A 12,084-nucleotide genomic window follows, 5' to 3' on the forward strand; every position below is an offset into this window, starting at 1 on the left:
GGCCATCAGAGAAATGCAGGTCAAGACCACATTGAGATGCCATCTCACACCAGTTAGAATGGCAATCATTAAAAAGTCAGGAAACAACAGGTGCTGGAGAGGATGTGGAGAAATAGGAACACTTTTACACTGTTGGTGGGACTGTAAACTAGTTTAACACTTGTGGAAGTCAGTGTGGTGATTCCTCAGGGATCTAGAACTAGAAATTCCATTCAACCCAGCCATCCCATTGCTGGGTATATACCCAAAGGACTGTAAATCGTGCTGCTATAAAGACACATGCACACGTATGTTTATTGCGGCATTATTCACAATAGCAAAGACTTGGAACCAACCCAAATGTCCAACAATGATAGACTGGATTGAGAAAATGTGGCACATATACACCATGGAATACTATGCAGCCATAAAAAATGATGAGTTCATGTCCTTTGTAGGGACATGGATGAAATTGGAAATCATCATTCTCAGTAAACTGTCGTAGGAGCAGAAAACCAAACACCGCATATTCTCACTCATAGGTGGGAATTGAACAATGAGAACACATGGACACAGGAAGGGGAACATCACACTTCGGGGACTGTTGCGGGGTGGGAGGAGGGGGAAGGGATAGCATTGGGAGATATACCTAATGCTAGATGACGAGTTGGTGGGTGCAGCGCACCAGCATGGCACATGTATACATATGTAACTTACCTGCACGTTGCGCACATGTACCATAAAACCTAAAATAATAATAATAATAATAATAAATAAATAAAATAAGGTTACATTCTGAAGTACTGCTGGTTAGGGCTTCAACATAGGAATTTGAGAGTAACACAGTTCAACCCATACACTTACATTTTTCACTTAATAGTGTAATAAACATTTTTACTTTAATTACCAAATTGTCGCAAACATAATTTTAATGATTTTGAGTAGAATTTTCACATACCTAGTTATTTCTATTTGCTATTACAAAATTATCACAAACATAATTTTAGTGATTATAAATAATTCAAGAAGACTATCCGTGTAACCAGTTTTCTGTTGTTACCTTTAAAAATTCTTTGTAGTATTATAATTGCCAAAAACACCTTTATGCACTGCTTTTTCTGTATCATTTTCTTAGAATAGGCACCTAGAAACGAAGTTAGCGATTATTTTAAGCCTAATTTATGTGATAAATCCCACAAATCTTTGCAAATACGAGAGGCCAAAAAAGTTGTACCTCTTTATTTCTTGGTTTATTAGTGGATTGTTTTATTAATCATATTTTCTGTTCGTAAATTCTCTCTTTATTTGCTAATTTAATTTAGTAGTCTTAATGTTTTTCTTACCAATTCATAAAACTCTGCACAGTAAAAATTTTACTTTTTGAAGTATTTTCAGCAACTATTTCACCAATTTATCATGTATCCCTTAATTTTGATCTTGTTGCTTTTTAAAATTATAGAAGATTTGTTGGTTTTTCTCAGTGTTTCTTCTGTCGCTTCAAAGCTTGGCTTGTCCTTCTCCTCTCAGAGTTTTGATAAGTATTTAATTCTGCTTTCTTTTGGATGTTTGTTGGGTCTAAAAATAATTAACTGTTTAATCTATTAGGAGTTTGTTTGCTAAATGGTATGACATGAGATTGATTTTTGTTATTTTATTGCTAGCTGGTGATTCCAATTTCATTTATTAATCATTGCCTTACCCAATGACTGACGATGTCTCATATATTGAATTAAATTATTTCGGGAAGCAGATCTGTCATAGTGATACTTTAGTAAAGAGTTATAGTATGTTTTAATATTTGAAAAGTATATTTTCCCATGCACCCCTTGGTATTTTCTTTGACATTTTTAACAGTTTATTCTTATCCACGGAGTAGAAACATGTCTCCATGCCCTTCTATCTCCACATTTATAAAGAACTTTTAATTAGAATTATGTGGACGATAACATGAAAAATATTGAATATGTACATTTAATCTTCCCTTTTAAATACTTTGTTTCAAGACTTGTAGGTTTCTCATATAAATCAGAAATTTCTCACTATTATCCTTCAATTAACAATGAAATTTTTGTTATGTTTATTGCTTATTTTAATATCTGGAAGTATTGATTTGTGTTTATCTTATATGCTATTGCTTTACTCAACTCTATCAATTCTAACACATTTCACTAGATTTATTTGTATTTTCTGGGTGAACAATTAAATGGAAATGATAAAGATGTTATTTTTCTTCACAATATTCATTTTTTTAACTATTTTACATGTTGGTCAGAGAGACAATTTTATATGTTGGTCTGAAATGAATGTTGCATAAGAGTGAAAATGGAAGACATCTTTTTTGTTGATATTTCTGAATTTACTCGATGTATCTCTGATGTTTCACGTAAATAGTATTTTGATAGCTCAAAATGGATACTTTTAAATTAAAAGAATTACTGTATTATTTTTTATGTAATGGTTTTATTGTGGGACTTAGAGTAGTATTTGGAAATATTACTGGGTTTTATAAAATGCTATTGGGTAGGGGTACTTACTGAGATTATCATTTGGATTTTAAAATTTAATCTATTAAAATAATTCATTTTATGACACATTTATTAACAAGTTTGCTGACATTAAGTTATCTTCGGTGCCTGCAATAAAACCTATTATTTCTTGGTAGGTTTTTCTTTTTTACAGATGGTTTAATAATATCATTTGTGTTCTATTTGGCTTTTCACATTCTTATCAATAAATGATATGCATCTGTAACCATAATTGTTGGTATCTTTGTTAGGTTTTGATTTCAGGGGAATTTTTTTTTCTTGAAACTTATTGTACATGCTGCTGCCATCCCAGCAGTCATCACAATAAACAGAACATCAGACTAAAAGTATTATTTTCTTTAAGTAGTTAGAAAAATGCAAGAATAGTACGGGTCAGTGGTAAGTGCCACAGATGTCAATTTAGTCATCATTTTCATAGTGATGCTTAAGAGCAAGAATATTACGGGTCAGTGGTAAGTGCCACAGATGTCAATTTAGTCATCATTTTCATAGTGATGCTTAAGAGCAAGAATCTGCCTTGCTCAGGTTCTTCTCAAGTTAAGCAGACTTTTGCATGTTAGGCTGCCTCATAAACCATTGGACGATCTGGATCTGGCACATGAAAAGTATTTTTTGATAAATGGAAGGCAGCTATGCTCACCACTATACCACCAATGCCTTTTTTCGATAAATGGTTAATATTGCAGTGGGTACGCCAGGGCTATTTCTCTGGCCCACATCACTTCCTTTGCTCTTTTTAAATTATATACTTCAAATATGAAGGAGTCAGGGTATTTTTCCTTCTACTTTAAGTCAACTACGCTTACCAGTTTTTATTATCATTATGACTGACTTCAAAAAGGAATACAGTGACCTCCAGATCTTGATTCTTTGTTGTCCCTAAACTTAAGTGCATAGGTTCTTTTAGTTTTAAAAGTTTTATTGCAACTGGGGAGACAGATAAGATATAACAAATTAATAACCTTTGGAAAATTACAAAGCTTAGGAAATCTTACAGTCATAATCTGTAGTCTGTGTGTTTCTGTTTACCCTTTAGGCAGTACCTGGAAGAATCTTTGGACTTTACATTTTCTTTTCTTTCTTATTACTGAGAGGATATTTCAGCCTTATTTCTAAAAAGGTAGATTTCAACCCAATTTCTTCTCCTTCTTAATCATACCTAAAAGTGAAGAGACCTACCATTTTTTTTCTAGTATGTTAGGAGGAGATGTTATGTTAGAAGGAGATGTATGAAGGAGATGTTAGTTTAGACCTTTGCCATTTCTCGCAGGACTATTGCAAAAGGTTTCTGTCTTTATTTTTGTACATTCTACTCTACCATTCCTTTGCCCATTTTAATTTTTTTAAGACACAGATGTCCTTAAAACTTTTTGTCAGTTCCTCATCAGATTTAGGATGCGGTTAGATTTTTCTCTCACTCCATACACCAACAATAATTCTAAATAAATTAGAAATTTAAATGTAAAGCAAGAAATCATGTAAGTCCCAGCCAAAAATTTGAATAACATGTAATCTTTGTGTGAAGAAAACTTTTTAAAAATAGCAACAAAGACTGACTATTAAGGAATGTAAACTGAGGAAAATATTTGCAATATATGACAGGCAAAAAGTTAGTAGACTTAATATAGAATTTTATTTTTGTTAGGATGTACAAAAAATGCAGTTATATGAATACTCATATTACAGAAAGAAGTTATTTAAATATTTTATTATTCTTGTAGATGCACTAATCTTTTGTTATTATTTCTATAGCAAAAACAAATTAGTTACTCACCAGGAGTATGCAGCATAGAACATCAGCAAGAGATAACCAAACTAAAGACTGATTTGGAAAAGAAAAGTATCTTTTATGAAGAAGAATTATCTAAAAGAGAAGGAATACATGCAAATGAAATAAAAAATCTTAAGAAAGAATTGCATGATTCAGAAGGTCAGCAACTTGCTCTCAACAAAGAAATTATGATTTTAAAAGACAAATTGGAAAAAACCAGAAGAGAAAGGTAAGAATCACATTATTTACTATACAGTAAATACTTATTGAGTACCTGTTATGTGTCAAGTATTGGAGATAATAGACAATAAACATATCCTAGACCTAAAGGAGACCAAAGTCAGGATTGGCAAATAGAAAATTATAATACAGCATGATAGAAAAGCGAATGGGATGGTAAGTATAGGAGCACATATAGGGGAGGCACAAAAGAGAACTTTGGTACATCTAGGCTTTCTGAACAAAATTACTTCTAACTGGGCATGATGACACACACACACACACACACACACACACACCTGTGACACACACACACACACACACACACACACACACACACACACACACCTGTAATCTGAGCTACTTAAGAGGCTGAGGCAAGAGGCTTACTTGAGCCCAGGAGTTCAAGCCCAGCCTAGGCAACATAGTAAAACCCTATCTCTACCAGGGGGAAAAAAAAACAGAAACGATAAACTTCTAAGCTAAGATATAATTAGTAAGAAAGAAGTAGCTAGAGAGGCGTGTCCAGGGAGAATGTGCTAAGATCTAAAGGAAAAGGGGGACATGCCACATTCAGAAAATGATAGCTGTTTACTATGACTGAAACATAAATAGATAGGAGTGGTGAGAAATGAAGCTGGAAAGTAAAATAGAGGCAAAGTCATGACAGAATACAAGGCATTTGCACATTATCCTCAGGCCGTTGAAGGAAGGTGACATAATTATATTTACATTTTTGAATGACCACTCTTGCTACTGTGTGGAGAGTAAAGTGGGAGGAGCAGGCTGGAGGTAGGAATCCAGCTGCGAGAGATGAGGTGTGGGCCTCGGGTGGTGATAGTGAAGATGGAGAGAAGTGGATGGATTCCGTCTACTGAGAAGATAGAACCTGGAGAACATAATAAGCAGCTGTGAGAAATGAGGGAGCAGGAGAAATTATCAGTTATACTCAGCTTTCTAGATTTCAGGCAACTGAATGTATGTTATTGTCATTCTCAGCTTATATTGGAGCCTGAGTTTATTCAATTTGGTGCATTTATTCATTCAGTAATATTTTTTAACCTACCATGTCTGACGCACTGTTGTAGGGACTGGTGCAAAAAGACAATAACAATGAAAAAAATTCCTGTCCCGTAGAACTTTCTATAAGTAAAACATAGAATATATTAGATAATGATACATGCTAAGAACAAAAAATTAACAGGGAATAGGGTCTATGAAGCATTCAGGGGAGGGTTAAATTATATAAATACAGGATGGCCAGGGAAAACTATGATGAGAAGGTGATTGATTTCTCAGTTAAAGATTAAAACAAGAAGAGATGTTTATACAGATGTGTGAGAAGAGCATTCTACATGGAGAAGAATAAGTTTTTTACAAAATAGTGAGGAGGCCATTGTGGCTCAAGTAGAATAAAGGGAAAAGAATAGTAGAGACAAGTGAGAGAGGCAACGGGGCCACATCATGTAAAGCCTTGTAAGTCATATTTAGTGGATGCATAGTTTCTTATTCTGAGTAAAACTATTGCAGGGAATTACAGTCATGCATCACTTAACACTAGGGATATTTTCTGAGAAAGGTATTGTTATGTGATAATATACAAGATTTTTTTTAAAAAGGGTACACCTATATAAGGCACTTACCATGAATGAAGCTTACAGGACTGGAAGTTGCTCTTGGTGAGTCACAACTAGAAGGTCTTCAGGGACAGTTACACACATGAAATTGTCATTTCCTATGACAACAATGCCTTCTTCAGGAATACTTCCTGAAGGACCTGCCTGAGGTTGTTTTACAATTAACTTTTAAAAAAATATTAAGTAGAAGCCATATACTCTAAGATAACGATAAGAAGTATAGTATAGTAAATATATAAACCAGTAACATAGTGATTTATTATGAAGTATTATGTACTGTACATAACTGTATGTGCTATACTTTTGTACTGCCGGCAACACAGTAGGTTTGTTTACACAGACATCACCACATACACGCGAGTAATGCTTTACATTAGTACGTAAAACAGTTACAATATCACAGGTAATAGGAATTTTTCAACACCACATAGTGTTCCCATAAGATTATAATAAAGTTGAAAAATGTACGCAGTTATGTACTAATGCATTATGGACTAATGGCAGTCCATAGTTGATCAAAATGTCATTATGCATTACATGACTATATTGTAGAATTCTGAGCAGAAAAGTGACAACTGATTTGTGTTTTAACAGGATCACTCTGAATACTAGGTTAAGAGTAGTCTGAATTAGGTAAGAGCAAAAGCGATGAGACCACTTAGAAGACAATTGAAGTAATCCAAGCAGAAGATGACAGTGGCTTTGGCCTAGAGTAGTGTGCAAAAGGGATAATAAGGGTTTGAATTTTAATGATCTTTAAAGGTAAAGATAGCAATGTACTGATGGACTAGATATGGGATGAGGGAGAAAAAGGAAGGCTCAAGGATGATACTAAGGTTTTTGGTCCAAGCAGTTGGGAGAATATATTACTAGAAAGGACAACTACAGGAGAGGCAAGTTTGGAATTGGGAGTGTTATCAAGGGCACATTTTTTCCCCCGACAAGACTCTTTCATAAACAGAAAGAGCTCATTTTAAACAGTTACAGTCGAGATGCTTATTAGACATTCAGCTGGAGATGTCAAATAGGCTGATGTATAGACCAGCCTAGATGTGGGGGCAGGAGGTAAAATCCTGAGAATATGTATCACTTCCATGGCATTTAAAGCTCTGAGACTGTATGAAAACACTTAGTGAATGGATATAGATAGAAAAAAATTTCCTAGAACTGAGCCTTGGGGTACTCCAATTTTTGGGAGTCTAGACGTGAGGAGGAACCAGCAAAGTGGATAGAGAAAGGGCAGTGAGAATGACAGCAAAATAACAGGCAAATTTAGTATCCTTGTGTTAGCAGCGGTGAATCCATATGCGTTTGCAGCAACCTCAATTCTTGCCTCCTCAGAATAAAGAATTAGACCAAGGGGCATAAAAGACAGGGAGAGACTGAGGCAAGTTTTAGAACAGGAGTGAAAGTTTTTTAAAAAGCTTTAGAACAGGAATAAAAGGAAGCAAAGTACACTTGGAATTGGGCCAAGTGGGTGACTTGATAGATTCAAGTGCATGGTTTAACCTTTGACTTGGCATGCTTCTGTGGGGTTACATCCCTTCTCTGATTCTTCCCTTGGGGTGGGCTGTCTGCATGCACAGTGACCTTCCAGCACTTGGGAGGGGCTACATGTACAGTGTGTTTACTGAAGTTGTACACGTGCTCACTTGAGGCATTCTTCCCTGACCGGTCGAGTGCTCCTAGAAGAAGGTCATATGCCACCAGTTAAACTCCACCATTTTGCCTCTTAGTGTGCATGCTTGAGCCCACTTGCCTAACTCCTGAATCTTATTGGGAAGCTGCTGATCACCAGTTTCAGGCTTTTCTATCTAGTGGGAGACTGCCGTTTCCTGGCACCAGGTGTGACCAATTAGTATTTTAGAGAGATAGTTTAACAACCACCTGACCATCACCTGATGTGGCCATTCCTGGTTGGGGGTGTGGAGAGAGGGGGTCCCTCCTGTCCTGCTTATGTCTGCCTGACTGCCTACTGTAACACCGGAAACCAAGTGAAGAAAGCATATAAAGTCTGTCAGCATGTCAAATAAAATGAGTTCTGAATCAAGTGAGATAAGGACTAAGTAATGACATTGAGTTTAGCAATATGAAGGTCATTGGTGACTTTGATAAGAACAATTTTAGTGGAAAAGTAGAGGCAGAGACCCCACAGTAGGATCAAAAGAGACTGGAAGGAGAGCAGTTGGAGGCAGAACATAGAGGTAAAACTATTGTTACTTGGAGTTATCACACAAACAAGCAGTGAAATCAGGTAATAGATAGAGGAGAAATTATCTCGGAGAAGTTATTTTGCTCTTTGTTTTTGTGTGTGAGTGTGTGTTTTTTAAGGTGGAAGAAATAACAGCATGCTTGTAATCTGATAGAAATTATCTCATAGATGATTGGAGGAGAGAGGAGAGGAGGAAAGTACTGGAGCAAAGTACTTGAGGATGTTCATAATGAAGGGATTGGCCTTACTCGATCCTGTTTTTTTTTTTTTAACCTATCATGAGAAGAGAAAGTAGAGTATATGGACGTAGATAGGGGTGGTGGGAACTTGTCTATGTGTTGAGCTCTCTTGTTGAGTTGGGCATATTGAACTTGTGGTGCTTGGAAGATATCTTTGTGGAGATGTCAAGTCAGTTTGAAAGCCACAAAAGCTTCAAGTGTAGATTCAGAGACCATCAGCTGAATACATAAATAAAACCAGCTAGTGTCATTGATGAGATACTTCAGGCAGCATGTGTAGAGAGGGAAGAGACAGCACCTAAGACAGAATACTGAGGAGCATTGGTATTTACAGAAAGGATGGAAGAGTCACAAAGGCGGATGGAAGAGTCACAAAGGCAGCTGAAAAGAAGCCAGGAATGTAGACTAAAACTAGGAGAGTATGGGATCCCCGAAGGTCAAAGCCAGACAGCATGTCAAGAGGGCAAGAGTGGACAACACTGTCCAAAGTGGCCAGCAGGTTGGATGTAATCACAGTCAGGCCAGTGTTGAGTTTTGAGAGAGCTGTTTACTTGAGATGGTGGAGGCAGAAGCCAGATTTTGGCTTCTAGTGTGGTGGAGAGCAGCTAAGCGATGAAAAAGTGGTTACAGAAACTGTTTCAGGATGCTTACCAGTGAGTGGGAAGACAAGGATTTAGGAAATGAATTGTGACACAGGGTATGGGGAGAGTTTCTTTATTTTTAATATGGAAGAGACTTAAGCTTGTTTAATGCTAACAGGAAAAAGAATGGTTTTACATGAAAATCTTACTCAATTTATTTTTGTACATATTTTTCTGAAAGTCTTTGCAGTTTTTTTGCTGAAGTTGCTTCTGTGTTAGGAAAGCTTCCTAAACATAACTAAATTTAACATCTGTCTGTAGATAATAGTGAAGTGACAGATTTGCTTGGAGATGGAGGTTGGCTTATTTTCCTTGAATTTGTCATTTAAATTATAATTTATCTTCAATAATGTTATGTAGGAGATTTTTAAGGTTACACTTTTAAGATCAACCATTACTTACATTCTTTATTCACCAGAAAGCAATCATATAAAATTACCCAGAACTGATCCACATGGAATTTCATTTATTGCTAACATCCTATGGCCATCAAATTGCTGTAGATATATGCCTGTTTGTCACATAACAATACAGTCTTCAAAAACTTATTCCTTGCTGGGCACGGTGGCCCACGCCTGTAATCTAAGCACTTTGGGAGGCTGAGGTGGGCGGATCACCTGAGGTCAGGAGTTCGAGACCAGCCTGGCCAATATTGTAAAACCCCATCTCTACTGAAAATACAAAAATTAGCCAGACACGGTGGCATGTGCCTGTAATCCCAGCTACTCCGGAGGCTGAGGCTAGAGAATTGCTTGAACCTGAGAGGCGGAGATTGCAATGAGCTGAGATCGCACCACTGCACTCCAGCCTGGGCTACAGAGTGAGACTCTTGTCTCAAAAAAAAAAAAAAAAAAAAACTTATTCCCCTTTTTTCCTTAGAAGATTTTTTAAGTCTTATTAAAACTGTGTTTACTTCTAAGGGTAAATAAGTCATCATGCTCCACAGAACTATCATTTTAAATAAGCTTTGTAATATTAAAATAATAATAAATGTTGTATGTATGTAGATGTAAGAAGGAATGGCTGAAAGTACTGATAGAACTGTTGGAAATGTAATTGAACTTTTAACACAATCTAGGGTTGAGAACAAGGAATCATTTTGTGGTTCATATATCCTCTTTCCCTAACCTCTCCTTTCACCATGCTTTCTAGTATATACATAATCAAATAAAGTGAGCATAGGAAGTCTACACATCACAGATGTTTTCCTCAGATTTCCAAATGAAACACAAATAAATGTTATTAAGTATATGTTCATTGAACTCATTAAAAGTAAATAAGTGTGACTTTTAATTTTAAGGGAAAGGATGAGGATTTGGAAGCATCAGCCTATAAGTAAATAAAGCGATGGTACAATAGCCAATCTGGAATACTGTTATTTTCAGTAAAATCAGGCAATGCAGTTCCATTCTGGCATTTTCTGCTGTCATTTGCAGACTGTCATCTGAAGACGCCTACCATAGTATTTCTCCAGGATGCTAGTGTGCCCTCTCACTGGTGTATTTATTAATGCCTTGGTGAAAGGAGTGCTTTCTGTGTGTTCTGAAGCGGGTGCTTTGTGGGTGGCTGACCAGGTTGCACATAATAGGTCCACTCTGACATTCTCATCTCCTTGAGCCAGTAGACCCTTTATGCTCGGTAAGTCAAATATCTCAAGCTAATTGACTGTAGGCCACTATTGGGTCCAAAGTCCGAGCTTCAGTTACTCAGCCTAGCAGTGAAAAACTACACCTGAATATTGAGTTAACACATGAAACCACAAATCCTAGATGAGAAAGTGCATTTGATAAATTTGGCTGTATTTAATTTTTTATTGCCCACCTTGGGGTAACACCTTCTGACCTGAAGGAAGAAGCTGAGGCACAGGATATGTTTAAAGGGTTTGCTTGAGCCAAAGTGAGGACAGCTGCCAGGAACACACTTCCAGGTTACGTTGAGGAGTGCTCCATTAGGTCTTTGTTACAAGTAGGGTTTTAAAAGCAAAAGGAGACAGGGGCTGGTCTAATACAAAGTTGTTTGACAGGAATTTTCACTGGTTTACAAAATAACATTGATTAGTGATTGGCTATTCGTTGTTGAACTATAGCGTGTGAGTCATGGTCTCCAGTGTATGGCATTTTATGGCAACTTGGCATCAGTTTAGAGCCCACATAGCAAGTGGCCTCAAGAGGTGATCATTTAGCTCAAGGTGGGAGTGAGATGTGACTGCTCTCACATTTTAAATACCTCTCTGGGCCTGATAATTTAAATGGTCTCACATTCCTCAGATAAAAAAAGTTTATTTTCTTTCTCAGCTCTTAGAATTAATTTCTATATGCTGCCCATACTCCTTCCAATATAAATTGCCAAAATCCTTTAACACCTTCATTGCCTTTATATCTAGTCTCTGCTGTGATCTTAACTGTCATCATAGGCCTGAAGACAATGACAAGTGATTGTGTAGGTGTCAAAGATACTTGGCCTCGCCTTTTGATGTAACTATTTCAGGTGAAGTTAATAAATGATTTATGCAAAAACAGGCTGGTTGCCTCAGGTTATAGCTGCTTTGAGGAAAGGGATGAGATTGCTTCTACCTGCAGAGGTTTGAAGCAATATGAGTGTTCAGAGTTCTCAGCACTGTCTTTTGCTACCTGAAGGTTCCAGAATGTTGTCCAAAAGACAGAAACTGAGACAAAATTAATATAGAGTTTATTTGGGCCAAGGTTGAGGACTGCAGCCCAGGAAACAGAGAAGTGCTCCAGAGAACAAAAAAGAGGCTCAGGTTTTTAAAGAAGGACAAATCAGGAGAGGGAACATACAAAAGTCTTTTGTCAGGAATTCTCACTGGTTTGCAGAAATAA

General features: G+C 36.6%; 1 protein-coding gene across 16 annotated transcripts in view; it reads left to right on the top strand.

Annotated features, from left to right (window-relative positions):
* Positions 1-12,084, top strand: part of CDC42BPA (CDC42 binding protein kinase alpha) — a 331,875-nt gene that overhangs the window by 216,597 nt on the left and 103,194 nt on the right. For all 16 annotated transcript variants that reach the window (XM_054519311.2, XM_054519266.2, XM_024248084.3 and 13 more), the window contains one exon: positions 4,278-4,525. In XM_054519311.2, coding sequence (XP_054375286.1) covers positions 4,278-4,525 — 248 coding nt within the window. The remainder of the gene's footprint in view (positions 1-4,277; positions 4,526-12,084) is intronic.

Source organism: Pongo abelii, chromosome 1, assembly GCF_028885655.2.
Source record: "Pongo abelii isolate AG06213 chromosome 1, NHGRI_mPonAbe1-v2.0_pri, whole genome shotgun sequence".
Classification (NCBI taxonomy): domain Eukaryota; kingdom Metazoa; phylum Chordata; class Mammalia; order Primates; family Hominidae; genus Pongo; species Pongo abelii.